This window comes from Rousettus aegyptiacus, unplaced genomic scaffold (assembly GCF_014176215.1).
Source record: "Rousettus aegyptiacus isolate mRouAeg1 unplaced genomic scaffold, mRouAeg1.p scaffold_m13_p_5, whole genome shotgun sequence".
In the NCBI taxonomy this organism is placed as follows: domain Eukaryota; kingdom Metazoa; phylum Chordata; class Mammalia; order Chiroptera; family Pteropodidae; genus Rousettus; species Rousettus aegyptiacus.
Window position 1 is genome coordinate 809,441 of NW_023416308.1, and position 18,484 is coordinate 827,924.

At 65.3% G+C, this 18,484-nt stretch overlaps 1 protein-coding gene across 2 annotated transcripts in view; it reads right to left on the reverse strand.

Annotated features, from left to right (window-relative positions):
- ADGRD1 (adhesion G protein-coupled receptor D1) overlaps positions 1–18,484 on the reverse strand; it is a 72,404-nt gene that overhangs the window by 37,257 nt on the left and 16,663 nt on the right. For both annotated transcript variants that reach the window (XM_036221172.1, XM_036221173.1), the window contains 7 exons: positions 17,921–17,985; positions 17,237–17,392; positions 15,888–15,947; positions 13,470–13,587; positions 12,485–12,592; positions 12,062–12,137; positions 7,963–8,104 (listed from right to left, as the gene is read on the reverse strand). In XM_036221172.1, coding sequence (XP_036077065.1) covers positions 7,963–8,104; positions 12,062–12,137; positions 12,485–12,592; positions 13,470–13,587; positions 15,888–15,947; positions 17,237–17,392; positions 17,921–17,985 — 725 coding nt within the window. The remainder of the gene's footprint in view (positions 1–7,962; positions 8,105–12,061; positions 12,138–12,484; positions 12,593–13,469; positions 13,588–15,887; positions 15,948–17,236; positions 17,393–17,920; positions 17,986–18,484) is intronic.

The window sequence follows — 18,484 nt, forward strand, 5'->3', positions numbered from 1 at the left end:
GGGGCCCGCCCGCCCCTCCGACAGGCGCACGGAGATGTCCTCTCCGGGGCCCTCGGTGTTGCCGATGCAGGCGGAGCACACGCGTGTCCTCCGGCCCAGCAACGCCATCCGAGCTGGACACCGAGCCGCGATGCATGTGTCCGTCAGCACGTGACACATACGTGTCCGGCAGACTGCCGGTGGTTCCCGCCTCACCGGCCGGCAGCGTCTGGCTGGGTGCTCTGGGGGCCGGCTGGGTCCTGTTTCCCGTCTGGGGGCTGATTTTCTGGGCGTGTTCGCTTGTGACAACGTCATGCTGCACACGCAGGTGCATGCTCTCCCGCAAGTGTGTTTGCTCTAAGAACAAGCCTGTTCGCAAAGCGCGGGGAGGCGGGGGCCGGTCGGGATGAGCGGGACGCCTCGCTGACACTTCCAAGTGTGACGCTCCCTCGGGAAGCAACGGTGAGTCCGGCTTAAATGTTCACAACACATTTAAAATCAAGAAGAACCAGGCGGTCCCGCTTCTAAGGGACCCTATAGAAGTCACGAGAACACAGACGGCTCGTCACGGTGAAGCTAAAGGTGACTGGCAGGAGGGGGAGGAAGCCCGCGAGCGGCCGTGAGAACCAGGACACGGCCTGCGGCCCCCGACGTGGAAATGCAGGCAGGCGAGGCGAGAGCGGGAGCCGCGAACGAAACAGAGCCCGGCGCGGCCCCACCTGCGCGATGCCGCGTGCACCGCACACGCGTGTCCTGCAGAAAGTCCCCGGGGAGGGCGGAGTGTCGGTGTCCGTTATCTCTGGAGGCGGGACTCCGAACGACGCTGAGTTACAATGGGTGCGAGTGTGCATGCATGTGGGTCAGCCAGCGAGTGTGCATGCATGTGCATGTGTGTTTGTGTGTGTTTACATGTACGCGCCTGTGAGTGTACGTGTGCTCTCATGCGCGTTTGCATGTGTGTGCATGCGTGCGGACCTGTGAGTGTGTGTGTGCATGTGCGTGTGAGTCTGTGGATGTGCATGTTTGCATGTGTGTTTGTGTGTGTGTGTGTGTGTGCCTGTATGTGTGTGGGGGGCCCGTGAGTGTGTGTGTGTGCATGTGAATGTACGTGTATGCATATGTTTTCAACAGCCACATGTAGGCATCGTGGTTTGCATAACGGCCTAAGAGTAGGACATTCCCATGCACCGAGAATGGCCATGAGAAAACACTGTCTCGTTCATGCGTCCTGGAGAAACAGCACACGCTGGCCACAGCCCTGCGGGAGGGGCCCCGCCTTCCAGCAGAACCAGTGCCAGGCTGCATGGCTCTTCAGTCTGGCTCCGAATGTTATAATTTAAGGAGCACAGGAAAGTGAGGGTTTGTCATGGCTCACATTATGGTTGATCAGCTGTGGGAAATTCATGCGGGTGACTATTACACAGTGGTGACAAGGACCTGGCTGTCACCACACAGTAACCTGCACCCTGATTCTCAACGGGAGTCACCAGCGGCTCTGGCACCACCTGGGGACATACTTGGTTGTCACAGCTTGGGGACGGCCTTGGCACCAAGTGGGTAGAGGCCCGGATGTCCGCTCAACACCCAGACACACAGGACGGCCCACAGCAACTGCCGCGTGGGGACGCCTGACGGGGTCAGTGTCACCAGCACGGCGGTGAGGGGGAGGAGCTGGAGCCGCTGCAGCCGAGAGGTCAGCGCCCCGGCTGCCGAGACGTGCGTGTGGCGGCCCTCCGCGACCGGAGTGTCCCCGAGACCCTGAAGCAGGCACTTCGGGAGGAGAAGGGCTCCGTCAGCTCCGAAGGGGAAGGCTGGCAAGCCCGCCGGCCCCCTCAGCATGGCCCGCCGCCCCATCGCAGTGCGCACCTCGAGGCCAAGGGTCGCGAACGTCCCACTGCTGCCTGCCCATCCACAGCGACAGGACTGCACGGCCGGGCAGGGACGGACATGGTCACGCGCCCCGGAATCGCAGGCGGCGCCCCCACTGGGCTTCCTGGGACAGGGCAGCGGGCCGTGCTTCACAGGGGTGCCGCCCGGTGCCTGGAAGGGACGTCCGGGACAGGCCCGGGGACCCCGCGGAGCCTGCACCCCACCCTGTGCCAGGAAAGCCAGGCGCCTCGCTCCCGCTGTGACCCTGTGCCAGGCTCCCCCGCACAAGGACGGGGACAAGCGTGCTCGCTCCACGTTCGTCCCGAGCCCCCGCTCGCCCCCACTCTGCCCTCCAAGTCCCCCTCGGACAAACGTTTCCCATCGGACAAATTGTTTCAACTTAAAAAGGCAGGCCTCCAAAAACGCCCTCAGAAATGTAAAAGCAGCCTTCAAAGGAAAACCCCAAAACCCGGGGGAACGCCTGGCCGCGGGGCCAGCAATTACGTCCCCTCTGGTATGATAAACAGCCCTCCGGCTCCCTGCAGGACACAAGTCTGTACTCAGAAACCGTCCTCTTCAAAAATAACTGCACACCCAACCATTAAGCCGGGGCGCACTGCGCCCCACCCTTTCCTTCCCTCTGGCTTCCAAACAGGCACCTTTGTGACCTCACGGCGGCGCGGACGCGGGCCTCCGCGAAGGCCCTGCCGTGCCAGCCAGGCCTGCACCCTGAGTCGGGTGGGGCGGGGCAGAAGCGCTTGCCCTCCACATGCTCACACCGCTTCTGGAGCCCGCACGACGCTCCGGTGACAAGAAAGCACTGGGGAGCAGCGGCGGCAACGTCACAGAGCCCCTGCCCAGGGCCGTCCTGGACGCGGATGCCGCCCACAGTCTCTGCGTCCGGGAGGCGGGCAGGGGCGCCCATCAGGGAAAAGGCTGAGACTTTGACGGGCGCGGACACTGTGCTTTGTGGATGCCCCCCCGGAGCCCAGCCTGGGCCGCCCTCCACCCTCTGCCCGGGCCCCGGCCCCGCGGCCCCGTGGCCATCCGCCCCTGCTCCTGCACCTGCTCCTCCTGGGCCTTGTGCGGGGCAGGGACCTGCCGTCACTTGGCTTGGTCGCTCCCCAAACCTCCGTCCATGGGGTCATGCCAACCGCAGCAAGGTCGTTTAATCTGTAAGATCCGTTCCGTGTGACCTGTGGCCAACAGCTCAAGTGTTGTAGCTCCAGAAATGAGTCTCCCTCTCACTCACACTCACACTCACGCACATGCACTCGTGGGGCCTCAGCCAGGCTGTGAGGAAGCATCTGAATCCCAGGTTGAGTGTGTTCTCCACGGCAACTGGCCCGGACCCCCGGTGGCGTCGGGCCATGAGGACAGGGAAGCCGAAGGACCGGCACAGCCGGACAGACACGACCACCAGGTGCCAGCGGACACCTGGGCAGAAGGCTGACCGGTCACGATCGTGCTTCCAAACACTGACGACAGAAGACAGGCGGGCGGAGGGCAGGTGGGCGCTCGGCCCTGTCCCGAAATTTTTCTCAAAGTTTAAAGTCATTTCAGATAGAGAGCTGAAAAAGCGCACGCAGGTTGCCCGCTGGCGACCGTCCTGGCCGACTCCAACCACAGGTTTATTTTGGTCGACAATGTTGGAAGCAAATCTGAATTAGCTGCCAGCGACGCGAAGCCAGAGCCGCAATTCGAGACCCAGATTTACAGCTTCATCCCAACATCAGAAGCGGCGGCACTGCCCGAGGGCCCCACACCCTGCGCGGGGGGGGGGGGGGGGGGTGCGCGACGGGCTCCGTGTCCCCCGCACGTTCCCACGCCCGCGGCCGCCCGCTGAGCCCCGCCCAGGGCGGGGGCGGCAGACTCGGGGCACGTGGCCAGAGGCCCAGGCTGCCCTGGGACCTCCGTCCACAGCACTGTCCACGTCCTGGACGGTTCTAGGACGTGGCCCTGCCTCTGGCACGTGCAGTCCCCTGCTGGGAGCTGCGTGACACCTTCGACGCAGCAGGTGTCAAGGTGCCTGAGCTCCGCGTGCGACCTCCCTCGTGAGCGAGCCCCGTGCGAGTGACCCCGGGTCACTGTGCTGCCTCCTCTGCCACCTGCAGCCTGGGAGGCACACGGCCACACGCACACGGCCACATGCACATGGCTACACGCACACACAGCCACATGTACATGCAGCCACACAGCCACATGGCCACATGGCCACATGGCCACATGCCACACGCAGCCACACGGCCACACGCACGCACGGCCACACAGCCACACGCACATGCAGCCACACGGCCACATGGCCACATGGCCACACTGCCCGCTGACACTGGCCCCACCATCCTTCAGCTGTGGGTCTGGAGCAGGGACATGGCCAGAACGCGGAAGTGCCACCTGGGCTGAGCCACCAGGTCCCCTCTGGAAGACCCCCTGGGGGCTGCCCCGGCACCTGCGGGGAGACCGGGTCTGGACAACTACCCCTGTGGGCTGGGTGCCGTCACCCCATCTGCACACGACAAATCAGAGGCCGACAGAGCTGGTGTTCGCTAAATGAGCGAGTGACCAGGTGTGTGACCCAACGAGCAAGCGTCGGGAGGACAACGGTCCTCGCGTTGGGCTGTGACACTCGTGACGCAGAGGTTTTTACCGCCTGGACTGTGCCATCTCCTGAGGAGGGTGAATCCAGCCCCCTCCGTCTTGGGACGGCAGCCACTGCACTGGGAGCCGGGGCCGGTCACCGCGGTCCCCACAGGCAGCTCCGCCTGCATCGTCGCGGCCTCAGCAGCTGCCACCGACTCACTGCCAGCGGCTCACAGCGTCTCTGCGGTCAGCACGGCCCGCCTGGCCGGGCTGCAGTCAGCCGGCTGGGTCCTCAGGGGCGCAACGGCAGAACGTGCACGGGGACTTCCGTCAGAGCCTGGCTGCTGGGACATTGCCGGGGACCGCCGTCAGACCGACTCCAACGTTGATGGCGGTGCGGGCGGGCGGCCTGCTTTGGGACCGATGGGCGGACGGAGAGGAAGCCCGCGTGGGGGGTGAGTTTTAGCCGCCCGCGTCGGAGCTGACGGGCAGTGAAGGTTTCATCGTCGCTGACCGAAGGCGGCACCGAGATCTTGATGCACAAGTTAGGGGTCTGAAAACCTGCTGTGAGCAGAGCGCCGCGCCCCTGCCGTCCTTAAGTGGGGGACGTGGCAGTCGCTCTGGGCACTGACCACGGCGGGAGCTGCCAGGATGCGGGCTGGAGCGCTCAGGAACTTTCCAGGGCAGTGGGCGCCCGCTCCCCCCACTGGACTGTCAGACGCCGGCCACGAGGCCCGAGCTCTGAGAGGTCACAGCCCAGCGGGCTTGCTGGAGCCGGAGCGGGACACCGGGGCGGTGGCTGGAGGAGCCCCTGGGCGGAGGCCGCCGGCACTGGCACATCGGCACAGCCGGCGTCGGGCGAAGGCCGGGGTCAGACCTGGACTGTCGGGTGCTTTGGGGGCAAAGAACGTGACGGGGGCGGATCCCACAGTGGGCTTCGCACACCGGGCTCCAGCTCGGTGCTCGGGGGCAGGCTCGGCCCGTCGTGGCGACTCTGGAGCGGACACGTGGCAGGGGCCCGGCCACACTGGCCGTTGCCTGTCTGACCCGTCCTGCCCGCGGGCCCACACGGAGCCGCAATGCGCGTGGGGTCTCAGAGCACAGCCCTCGACAGACACCGGGGAGCGGCTCTGGGCTTTGGGGCCGGTGGCTGACCGGAGTTGGTTTTCTAAGAAAATAGTGAGGTTATTATTGTTTTTTAAAAGTGGGGACCTTGGTGGCAGAACACCGCAGAGGAAGCTGGCGGGGCCGGAACGCCGGACGGCAGGGCTGGCTGGCCGCGCCCCGGTTCATCCGTGGCTCCCCGGCACGCCCAGTCTCCGGGGGGCTGGCGAAGGGTCCCCCCACAGAGGGACAGTCTGTCAGCTGCACCGCAGGAGCTGTCCGCCCCGGGGCCTGGCGGGATGTAACTGGAACCAGGGTTCCCACGCCCTCTGCGGCACCCAGAACTCCACAGTCACGGGGACACTGGGGTGAAGGGTCAGGCCAGGCCAAGGCAGAGGCCAGCACCACAGTCTTGCGGTGTGGTGACTCAGCTCGCCGCCCGCTGGGAGCTGGTGACGGGAGGCTCTGCGGGGTCGGAGCACAGGGCGGCCGTTCTGAGGGGGGGGATGCGGGCTGCGTGGTGGGGGGCAGACAGGTGTGAGGGCCTCGGCCTGGAACCCCGGGGACAGCCCCACTCGGACAGGGAGGGGGAGGAAAAGAAACCGTGACAAACTGCAGGGCGCACGCCAGCCTGATCTGACAAGGATGGTGTGCGTGTGCGTGTGTGCTGCATGCATGTGCGCACGTGTGTGCGTGCATATGTGTGTGTGCCTGTGGGCGCATACGAGCACGTGTGAACTCGCCTGGTGTTTGGACGCCACGAAGCCCTGGCATCTAGGTGACCCGTCCTCTCCCCTCGGCACCTCCCCAGGCCGCTCGTCCGCCCCGTCACCTCAGCCTCCCGCCAGCTCCCTGCGCCACGGCCCGCCAGCCCCTTCGCCAGGCGACCCGACCTCAGACACGCGGTTCTGGGGCTTTTGGAGGAGCCTTTGCTGCTGCCGAACACGCCCGACCGGGGACCGCAGCCTCTCGCGGCCGCTTCGCAGCGCCCTGACAGCAGAAGCACCGAGCCGCCCCCGCCCCCGGCCGGGGCCAAGCGTGCGGCGAGGCCGGCGGGCCCTGCCGGGTGCGCGTTATTCTCACACGGGCGACGGGGGCGCATCCTGCCCCCGTGGGGGACGGTGTCCCCATGGAAAGCGGGGGCACGTGAATGCACACGAGACGACACAGCTGCAGGACAGGCCGCCCCCTCGGCGTGGCCGAGCCTCCACTCAGTGCCAGAGGCCCCCGTGGCCACCGCGACGGCGCCTGGGAGCGGGCGGCTCCCGACAGCGGCGACGGCGCGGATGGGCCCTGAGGACGCGCCGCCCCGCGAGGCGCCGGCCACGCCGGGGCAAGTCCGCGACTCCGCGTACATGTGGCCCCCATACGCGCGGACTTCACGGGGACAGAGCTGGCGGCGGTGCCAGGTGCTGGGGTGGAGCAGGGGTCAGCGTTTAACGGGGACGGTGTCCGTCTGGGAAGATGAGCAGGCGGTGATGGCTCCACGACACCGAACGAGCCCAGTGCCACCGAGCCGTGCACTTGACAATGGTCGAAGTGGTAAACGTGTTATAAATGTTGTACCACAAGGAAAACATTTTCAGTGTTTTGTAATTTTCGAAGGGGGGGTGGCTGCTGGCTGGTGGACGGAAGGTCCGTGGGGGGGCTCAGCGCCGCACAGAGGTGCGGGGTGGGGCGCGGGTCCTTGAAGAATGGTTCGCTCGGGACAGAGGAGGCGACGTCTCCCCTGAGAAAGGAGAGGACGGCGAGGGAGAAGGGCCCCGAGTGAGTGTGCGGGTGAGGGCTGAGGGCGGGGGCCCCCCAGCCCGGGGAAGCACAAGCGCGGACGCTGGCCACACTGGACGGCTGGACGGCGGCGGAGCTGGCTCCTCGGGGGACAGGGACGGGGCGCAGGCCGGGGCAGGAACAGCCTCGCTCAGCAGTGGGCGCCCCACAGAGGGGGCGGGAAGACACAGGTGCCCGGCACACGGCAGGTCCCCGGTTAATGCCGGGGGATGGGCGGGAACAGAAAACCCCGGGCGGGGGGCCGGTCACGCTCAGTCTGCCATCTGGCAGCCACAGACCCCCCAAGACCCGCTGCCCCTGGGAGCTGAAGCAACACTGTGTCTCAGGACGAACTGCGGCTCGAGGGAAGCGGCACCTTTTCTAAAGGACGCTGGCACGCCATGTCCCCATCCACCCAGGACAAAGTGCGTGGGAACGACGAACCGCGTTCCTCGGCCTGCTAGCGGCCGGCGAGGTGAGTGAGAGCTGGCCCCTTGATCCCCAACTTCCCGCTGCACTTCAGACACGGTCCCCAAAAAGGAGTTCCGGTGACAGAAAAACAGCCATGTGGGCACCAACACCCTGAAGATCACACGGACCCCAGACATCGCTCAATGTGAACCCGAGTCGAAGCCGCGCATGAGACGGACGTGCTGGACTCACCAGTGTGTGCTGTAGCCGGATGGTGACGAGCGGGGCGCCCGACAGGTTCTGGGACAGGGCGGGCAGCGGGGACACCTCCAGGGAGATGAGGGGGCTGGCGGCGGACAGCGGGCAGCCCTGGTAGCTCGCGGCCTCGGCAATCCTGCGAAAGAGACGAGGAATTGTCACCCACCCGGAGGAAGGGGCACAGGACGAGACCGGGGCTGGAGCGGGCGAGAAGCCTGAGGCGTTGGAGACCGAGGTCCCTGGGCAGGCGGCGGCTTTCCACCAGGCGGTGCCCGCTGCTCCCTTCCAGGCGGGGCTGCCACCGTCCTGCGGTTCGGTGTTCTAACCCGCAGCTTGGGTTTGGTCGCCTGGAAGGTGTGGCGGTGGCACCACAGTGAGCCGGGCCCTGGCCTCACAGTCACCACCTCACAGGGGACGGGCCCAGGAGGCATGGAGAACACAAGGTCGAACAACGGGTTTGAAGGTCAGCGATCCACGTCGCCTGCCGCATGACCCTGGGCAAGTGACCTGTTGTGTCTGCACCTTAATCTCCGCAGGTGGGTAGCGCTCTGGATTGAGTGCCCGAAGTGCCTCTGCCCGTCTGCCTGGCCCTAGCCCCGCCGGCACGCAGTACGCTATCAGCAAATGGCTGTTGCAAGCATGTGAGTCTTGGACGGCCGTGCTAGAATGCTTGAGACGTGACTTCACGGGGTCCCACACAGTCGCCCAGTCACCTGCTTCCTTCTTGACCAGTTTGAACTTGATACCGCGTGAGCCTCAGGAGGAGCCACACAGTCCCCATCGCCGTGGGGCCAGGGAACCGCACACCTTGAAGGACGCTCCAGGCGGCCCTGCGGGAGTGTGCTAAGCCGCCACCACGCAGACGTGCGGACGGGCAGATGTGTCCCCAGCAACAGTCTCCCTGGGGTTGGCCGTGGAGATGGGCAGGTCATCCAGCCCTGCCCCGTTGTTCGTGCGTTAAACTCACGTGCCCTTAGATCCCAACTCCATCCCCGGGGGGGTTCAAAGGACATTGCGATTCCACTGCGTCCTTTCATTCTCGTAAAAAAACAAACAAACCCATAAACGTGCGAAGACTAGTGCACGGCGGGGGAAGACATCACCATGCAGGCAGCTGGGCCCCAGAACGCCACCCCGTGACTCCGCTTAGCTACTCCCAGGCACGCGTGGAGTTGGGAAGCTCTCCTAAAGGCGAATGCCGAGGACAGCCAGTCACGTCCCAGATAAGAGCGGGTGCTTATGTACCACAGTCAAGGGCACCCTGCTTTGTCTAAACGATGAATTCACTCGGAGCTCACAGTGGCCCTCGGAAATCCGTCCTGTCACTGTTACCGCAGGGGTGAGAACACAGGCGTCTGCCCGAGTTCCGCAGCCCCTCGGGGCACCGTCTGGGAGAGAGGAGTCAGGGGACTGGCCCCCGCATCTGCGCCTGCTCCTCTTGTCCTCCCCCACCTACAGGAGGGGACCCAGCAGAAGCCACACTCATGAGCTGCTCGGGTGATGCTTTTCAAGGTTCATGTGGCAATAAGACACCTTTGCATTAAACATTGACTTCAGAACGCCACCCGAGCTGAAGAGTCAACACATAAGATCATGTTCTCGTCATGGAAAAATAAGTCTGTTTGGACTTCGGGAAAACAGTTGAGGACCTGGACCAGCTCCTGGCGGGGTTTATTTGGCAACGGGGCGTTGGTGCTCGTGGCAGAGGGCGGGGGACGGGGAGCATTTGCCCACGTGCAGCAGGGAGCAGGTAGAGTTGGTCTCTGTGACCCAGGTCATGGAAGCTTGGGTCCTGAGGCTTCCGGAGTGAGGACGGCAGAGGGACAGAGGGACTGGCATCCATCTGCCGAGCTTCAAGCACAGCCTGGCCTCGCCCTCATCCGCGGCCGTTGCCCTGATACAGCAGTGTGTCTTGTGTGGGCCTGGGAGCCGCCTGGTTTTGTAAATAAAGTTTTATTGGCCCACAGCCGCTTCCCTTCCCTTACATGTGGTCCGGGGCTGCTTTCGCATCTCCAGGACAGAGCTGAGTAGCTGAGGCAGAGATATCAGGCTTGTAAAGCCCAAAATATTGATATCTGGCCCTTTATGAAAAAACCAGCCGACACCCAGCTAGAGCGACAGTTCTTCTTGGTGACAGAAAATGCCACGCCTCCTGCACGTCCTTGGCCTTGGCCCTCAGAGGGGCTCAACTTAAGAAGGGAGAGCTATTAAAAAATCAAGAGGGGCCAAAGCCAGGTCCACTTGCCATCTATAGTCTTGGGTTTGGAGAAATTTTCCCCAAATAGTTGAGAAAGCACATTTCGGAGGAAAGTGGGTTACGTCGTCCTTTGGCGGTTTTCCTGAAGAATTCTGGAAGTCACACGCAGGGAGTGACAGGTCCCCTCCTTCGGTGATAAGGAAGTTCATCAGGGTGCGGGCCTTCCCAGGCAATCAGACCCAGAAGGCGGCTTCTCGGCCACGTCTGTGGCACAGTCATGACTGTTGCTTTCCTGACCGCGCCCGCTCCCCCGTGGTTTCGCAGGATGAGCTGTCCCCCACTTCCAGGAGAGGGAGGACCATGGCGGGCAGGCGTATGACCTCAGCGCTCAGGCATGTGCGCTGTGCATCGGTTATCGTTTATCTGTCGGCGGTGAAAGTGCCGCCCGCTCTCGTCATGAGCTTGAACACCCGGCTGCCGCGTCAGCGTCTGTGACTCATCCACAGGGTCTTCCGGGGGCGGACAGGCGGGAGGCAGGGACCACGCAGGAACGCCCTCCCTCAGCCGCCGGCTCCCCAGGCCCTGTCCCGCAGCAGAAGGTGCCGTGAGGCTCATGCCTCTCTCTTTCTCGGCATCTACTCTGGGCCAGGTAGGGACAGGTGCCCAGGACCGGGGTGGAGAGGAGCTTCAGCCGCCCTCCACAGAGTCCCTCAGAAATGGCTTCACCCTCCAAACACTGAGTGCAAAAATATGTCTCTCAGCACACAACTTGCTGGCACTTTCTCTGCCCAAGTCTTGGGCTCTGTCCCCCGACCCTCACAGGGACCCCATAAAAGGGGCAGAGTGGACCCCTCTCTGATGATATCCTGGCCTTTCTAATGTCCCCCGGGGACAACCAGCCCCTCTCTGAGGTCTGAGTCGGGTTAACCCACCCCCAAGCCCCAGGGGGTCATATGAGCAGACCTGGCCAATGAGAGAGCAGGAATCTCTGGCCCCTATGAGGGGGGTGGGGCCAGAATTGGGCACATGACCCAAATGGACCAATCGCAGTTCTCCTTGGATCTCCACAGGAGGTGATGTGAGTAAGCCTGGCCAATGAGAGGGCAGGGTCCTCTAAACCACAGTCATGGGGGTCAGGATGGGCACATGACCCAAAAGGACCAATCACAGTTCTGCTTGGGTCTTCACAGGGGGTCATGGGAGTAGAGCAAGCCAATGAGAGAGCAGGATCCTCTGCCACAATGATTGGTGGGCAGAATGGGCACATGACCCAAACGAGCCAATCATAGACCTCCCTGGGTTTCCCCAGGAGCATTCAGGAAAGAGTGTCCTGTCTTTCTGAGACGTCAGGACCTAAACCCACGTGGGTGTGACGCTACAGGAGCCGACCGTGCCTCCGTGGAGCGCCTTCCTGGACATGAGCCGACACAGGAGCACAGAGGCCAGAGGCAGAGATACCAGGTCTAGACGGCACCTCGAGTCCCTGCGTCCAGCCGTGCCTGAAGCCAGCCTGCTCCTGCCTCCCGGCCCCATGAGCCCTCCTCTCCCAGCCTTCTGCGGAAGCCGACGCAGCCAGCACGGTCCTGACAGGCGTGGGCACGCTCTGCTCTCTTCCCACCCACAGAAGTGGGAACCGAGGCTCAGACAGGTCGTGTGTCCAGGCTCACACGGCTCCATCCAGGCAGGTTGGCACGGTGACCCGGGCTGTGTTCCTGAGCATTGCACCCTCCCTGGTGTAGGAGTTCCAAGGGCGATGGCGTCCCCTGACTCCAGTAGTGAGGCCCCGGGAGTTCTCTGACACACGCTGTGCATGCGTGTGAAGGTGGGAGGTGGGGGTGTCGCAGTGGTGAGCCACCCTGTACACAAGCACACGCACACTCCCTCTGAGAGACCCACCTGGTGTTGTCTGGCCGGATATGGCTCAAGTAATGGTGCATCGTGTGGTAGAGAAGGCCCACGATGGTGGTCCAGCCTGGGGAAGAGCAGAGCGGCAGAGATGCAGGAAAAGCAAAGCCCCCAGCCATGCAGACGCCCATGCCCACGGACCGGGGGAGAAGGGGAGGGCCACTCGTGAGTAGTCTGAACAGAGACTCTGTGACTCTCCGACTGGGGATTCCGGCTGTGACAATGACTCCTGCTCCTCCCGAGCCAGCTACAGACACAGATGCTGCAGCTGCGGGGAGGGCGAGACTGTGGGCACAGTGCAGGGGCAGGCGAGGCCCGTGGGCGGTGCCTCTGCCCAGTGCCAGCGCACGACCCTGCGCGGGCTGAGGGCTGCGGGGAGCGGAGGCCGTGCCCCCCCGCGGCGGGCGCACTCACCTTGGCTGCGGAAGGCCTCGTGCGGGACCTCGACGTAGCTGCGGCCCTGAGCAGGGAAGCGGTGGGAGGCGTCCACGGCACTGGGCAGGAGCCGGGCCACCGAGAACTCTGCGGCACGAGAGGGGCGCGGTCAGCACGCGGGCGGCCAGTGGCCTGGGGCCACCGCAGCCTTAGCGGATGGGGGCCCAGAACGACGAGCCCGGGGACTGCGACTCTGTGACCTCATGGCCATCTGGCCATGCCCCAGGGGGCTCTCCGCCTGAGGCCCCCTCCTTCCTCCTCATCCCCGACCGTGTGCAGTCATGTGGGGGGCTCCCCCTAGCCGAGCTCTGGGGGACCCCGTGAGACACAGGAGTGGGGACACCTGAGGGGGGACATCTTTCAGGCATCAGGCCAGCGTCACTGCATGGAGGCAGCGACCCCGGCCGACAGGCTCCAGTGACATGACCCACGTGGGTCGCTCGGCTTATTTCCGGGGTCGGCTGCTGTGGAAAGGCAGCAGCAGCTCCGTGCTCCCCGGACACCCACACGGCAGGGCCTGGGGCTGCGTGGCAGTGACCTCGGCCATGCGGGCTCAAGCCGAGCCCCCAGGTGGCTCTGGGGGACCTGGCTCTGCCCCCTTCCTCCCCCAGACACCTGAAGGAGCCGCTGCCATTCTACACCTTTCTGAGCTGAGACAGTCGTCCCACAGCCTGAATCTGGCCCCCGAGTCACCGTCAAATGCTGACGCGGTCCCGTGAGCCCACCACGGCTGAGCACGCCCCCCCGACCTCACTGTCTTCACACCAGACAGCAGAGATCGGGTGTCTGTGCCCCTGGTGTGCGAGGCTGCACGCGAGTCTGCGCGCGTGTGTGCGTGCACGTGTATTCGTGTGCGTGTGGCAGCACCTGCGTGGTGGGGGGCAGGGTCCACAGGGAGCCGCCCCTCTGCGTCCCCGCCTGCCCCGCCTGCCCCGCCTGTCTACACCGCCCACCTGCCACCTACCGGCCATGGAGGAGGAGCCAGTGATGGAGGCCCGGGGCTCGCTGGTGTGCAGGTGGGCGGCGACGTGGGCCATGACGGTGTCCACGGTCTCTATCAAGGCCAGCACCACGGCGGAGTCCTGAGAACGACACGCCAGGCGCGAGATGGAGACCGGCCTCGCCCGGCGGCCGCGTGGGGCGGACGTGCCGCACACACACGCTGAAGCTCGCACACACGCCGCGCACGGGCGTGAAGGACGGACCCCGGCATCTGCTGAGCCGTCGCGGGCCGGGCTCTGTCCTCGCTGAGGCCAGGCGACGAGGGGCGGAAGGCGGTGCCGCCCCCACCCCGCTTCACAGGTGCGGGGAGACTGCTCGGCCCAGCCGCGCTCTGGGCAGGTGGGCCCGGGCAGCCCGGTGTCTGCCCAGCCACCGGCGGCAGGCCAGGCCATAGCGCCACTCTGAACTCACCAAGGGACTTTGGCAGGTCTCTGACCTGCCCCCTCCCCCCCGCCCTGCCCACGAGGAGGGGCTGGTCAGCCTCGAGTCACCTCCGGCCCGAGGACAGCAGCAGACCCGTCCTACTCTCTAAGGGGACAAAATGCTTCAGAGGCGCCACCACCCCGAGCCGTCTCTGGTCTCTTTGACCCGCCTGGCCCTTCCCCTCCCCTCCGAGGGCCTTCGTCACCCCTTCTGGGTCCCAAGGCAGAGAGGATGCCAGTGGACGCTGCCCCCAAGAAGGCAGGGGTCCCTCCTGGTCACCCCATCTCTGCAGCCAGCTCAGCGCCTAGCGTGCAGAGCTCGGTGCCCACGTGTCCACTCTGGGCGGATCGCCCCTCGTCGTCAGATGCTCGTCCATCGGGGAGAGGACGGTGGCTGCTCTCCTCCCCGCCTTCCCGAAAAAGCATCTGCCTGCTGCGACGTGTCCCCAGCACTCTGTCACAAACACGGGCTCCATGGGGACCCGGCAAGCTGGGAACGGGACACAGAGGCCCATTTTAGTCATTCCTTCAGGCCCGGGGCCCGACCGCCGTCAGCCGAGCTCAGGCGAGCACCTGCGGCTCTGCGGGTCACGCTGACTCCTGCCTTCTCTTTCATGTGCTTTGGAGCCTGCCTCAGTCTGAATCGTTCCATGATTATTTATACGTGGCAGCAGAGCACTCGGAGAAAGTTAATTCAGTGTGTGTGTGCGGGTCCTCCACCGGCTGACCCCGGGCTGCCCCAGGCCTCAGCCCGGCACACGGCAGCCCCTGGGGCGTTGAGCCTTTAAAAGATTTGTTTCTAGGTAAGACTATATCGACCTCAAATTCCTAACCCCTTTTCTCTCCCTTTGCCAAAGTGAAGTCCAATCTCACTGCATTTGAAACAGTGCAAATAAAAATCCATGAAATGTAAACCCTCGTGCAACCTCGTCGACGAGAGAAGGAGGGGCCCTGGCTGCCTCCAGCCGGCCCGACGCGGAGCCTCGTTCTCACCCTGGACCGGCTTTTGCGGGTGCACGAGGGTGCCCTCCTGCTTCCCGGCGGCAGCAGGGCGAGCACCTTGACGGGCGCAGGTGCGGCTGCGGCCCTTCTGGGCAAGTCGGTCAGGGGCCCCCCTCGGCCTTCTCCGGCCCTGCCGGGCAGCCTTGGAAGTCGGCGATGAGGCACACGCATCGGAAGCCAGGCGGAGCCAGCGCCCCGAGTCCCGGGGTGGAGAACAGGCCCCTCTGGCCCCCACGGGGCTTTGCGTGAGCGAGAAGCGAGTTCCCACTGGGCTGAGCCGCTGGTGGGCAGGGCCCGCGTGTCCCCCAGCCTGGCCGCCGTGGCAGGCCCAGGAAGTGCTCCTGACCTAACTAAGGAGACACAGGGCCCACTGGTGAGAAGTCCGTGCGCGGAACGAGTCTGCGTGGCAGGGACTTGGAAGCCGGATCGCTCGGTCTCACGATTCCAGGCGCTCTGCGTGCCTCTGGGACCTGCGCTTTCCAGCCTCACAGCTCATTCGCGGGCGTTATTTTTTAAGTCGTACAATCAATAGAGCTACTTTAAAAAAAAAAAGTCCTCCGAGTGCAGAGGGAGACGGGGCCTCTTCTGTCCTCTGCGCCTGTGGCCGCGAAGCACGTGTCGCCCGAGCCCACTTTTCCTGCTCAGCCTTGCGGTCTTTCAACGCGGTGGCAAAAAGAACAGGCCGTTAGGATGGCGGACGGAGGTCAGTGCGCGGGCGTCCCCGCGAGCGAGGTGACCGTCTCCCTGCCCCGTGCGGAGGACGGTGACGCGCCCTGCCGCCCACACGGCGCTCGAGCCGCTGGGGGACGGGACGCTCGAACCCGATCCGACGCCTGGGTGTCGGGCGAGAGACGCACCGGTCATGGGTGTGAGCCGGGCCGCCCCAACGCCGCGGCCGGGGCGACAAACGGTCCCCAGGTGCGTTCGCTCTGAAGCTCAGGGGCACTTTCTCTCACCTCCGACGCAGAGGTCCAGCTGGGCAGCAGAAGCAGCTCTCCCACGGTTCTTAGGAAGGTCTGGGGGCAGACAGAGGGACACGGCTTAGCATGTGGCCTCGAGCTCAGGACACCTGCGGTGGCCCATGTACCAGCCATGCCCTCAGAGGAACCTGGGAGACCAAGGCACCCCCGAGTCACAGATGGGGAAAGTGGGGCTCACAGGGGCTGGACGACCCTGCCAAGGGTGCAGGGCGGGGGTCCCCCCAGTTCAGAGCACTTTGTGCCCCAGTGGGTCCGTCGTCGGTCCTCCGACCCTGAGCCTCCGGGACAGGAAGTGGCCCTCGGCCCTCTGGACAGGAAGTGGCCCTCGGTCCTCCCGTGTCCCGGGGCCCAGTGTGGTCTGCAGATGGGCGAGTGACAGCTGAGAGACCCTCACTCCTGCCAGCTGGGCAGGAAGGCTCGCGGGACCCCTGTCCCCGCGGTGTCCTGACTTGCCGCACCGCGGTTTTCCACGAGCCTCCTTGGGCCTGTCCTCAGCGAGGGAGCCGGAAAGCACTGGGAATGGGGAAGAGCTCGGAGGGGCCCTCGGTGCTCCATGCACGGGACCCGCCTCCCCCCCGCCACCCCCCCCCCGAGACACCAGGGTGGTCGCCGACCCCTCTTCGTCTCGCAGGAAGGTGTGAGGTGTGAGGCGGGGCAGCATTCAGTGAGGTGGCCGCGGGCACGAGGCAAAGGCCTGGGGGCAGCACCGGCCATCGGACCCGGGGCAGCCTGCTCCGGACCCTGTCCTCACCGATGGCCCCTCGCTCCCCACGTCGGCCGAGAGGCCCACTGCTGAGAGGGAGGGCAGCAAGTCCACAGGAGCCCAGGGCCGCCCCCTCCTGGACAGGGGCAGCGCTTGGAGGACAACGGAGAGCGGGCGCCCGATGACAATGTGTGCACGGTGCCTGCGCGCAGGGCTGTGGACAGCTGGGGATTCCCGCTGAGATGCAGACCGCAGCGCTGGGCCACACGGTGCGGACCGCGGCCGAGGGCCCCGCGCTGCGCCGGCCCGAGGCCTGGTGCCCTCTCACCCAGTGCCGAGGGCCGCGGGGTGGACGCCAGGAGCGGCAACCAAACGCCCAAGGGGCCGGGCGGGCTGGCCGGGCGCGGGGAAACCAACACAGGACCCGCGCGTCCCCTGCAGGGACCCCACCCAGCTGTCGGGGTGGCTGAGCCCACGCGCCGCCGGTCGTTCCTGACAAGCCCAAAATCTGGACCTCCGTGAAGAAGTTCCTAATTTTTTTTAACTCTGCGAAGGTCAAAGGTAGCAGGTCTGTCGGCCGCGTCTGCCGTGCCCGGTCCCCCGGGCACGAAAACCAAGTTACCTCGGTGAGGTTCAGGGCCGTCCCCTGGGACAGGGACTCGCTGGGCAGGCTCAGGGACACGTCGTGAAGGTACGTGAGGGCGGGCCCGGGGCTCCGGAAGCGCTTCCGCTCCTCCGCCAGGCTGCTGATGACGGGAGAGTAGGCATCGGTGGGCGTCTGGAAGAAAAGCCCAGAGGCGTGACTTCCCACTGAGGACTAGTCGAGACACGCGATGAGACTGGGACGTGTCCCCGGGGTCGCGGGCCCCACGTCCCCGAATAATGCCGGTCGCGGCGCCCACGACGAGCCCGGCCCTTCAGCGAGTGTTCTACACATGTCAGCGTTTCGTCCTCCTGCCGACCTCAGGGGCCGCGCGCCCGGCCGGCGGGAGGAGCTGGGCCCGGGGACTCGTGCGCGGAAGCGGACGCAGAGCTAGGACTGGCCACGAGCGGGCCCGGGGAAGGAACGCTGTCCGGTCGCACACACGGGTCCCCAAGCGGGCGTTTCCTCTGGGACGGGACGCTGTCCTCCGACGTCCGAGCAGGGGGCACAGAGAACACCCCCCGCCCGGCGCGCCCCCCGCCTGCCGGCCCCAGGCGCCCACGGGACAGCCAGACCGTGGGCCGGGACGGCGACGGGCTGGGCTTCGCGCCCAGGCACAAAGCCATCGACATGCAGGGGCAGAAGCCACGTGCGTCTGCTCACCGGGGTGCCGGCCGGGGGCGTCACGGAGAGGCTCGCGGGCGGGGACGACAGCGGGACGTGCTTTCCTGGAAGAAATCGACAACGCTCAGGGAAGAGACGCGGCGCCCGTCACCCGAGGGACGCCTGTCCGCGCTCGGAGCCCCGCGGGCTCCAGATGGCAGTCGGAGCCTGAGGCATTCTGAGCAGGAGCGGCTCTGGAAAGGTGTTGGGCTAGCGGATCACGTAAGGGACCCGGGTCCAATCCTCCTTCCCTTTGCGTCCTCCCCGGCTTCTGAACGCCCTTTGCGCGCGACGCCATGCAAAAAGACGGTGTACCCACGCTTTCACGGATCTCGCGTGAATAAAGACCCAAAAGCAACAGACTTCGGTTGCGTCTGGACTGGCGAGAGATCGGAACAGGCAAAAAGCTGCTAATCACGGGGCGAGCAGCTCATGCATCAGACCCTCCCCCCAAGGCGGCAACGCAGGCCCCAGTAAGGTGGGGGCAGCCCTCCCGGCCCCGCCCGGGCCCCGCCCGAGCCCCTCCCCCTGCGGATCCAGCTCTCTTCTTCGAGACTCTGCTTG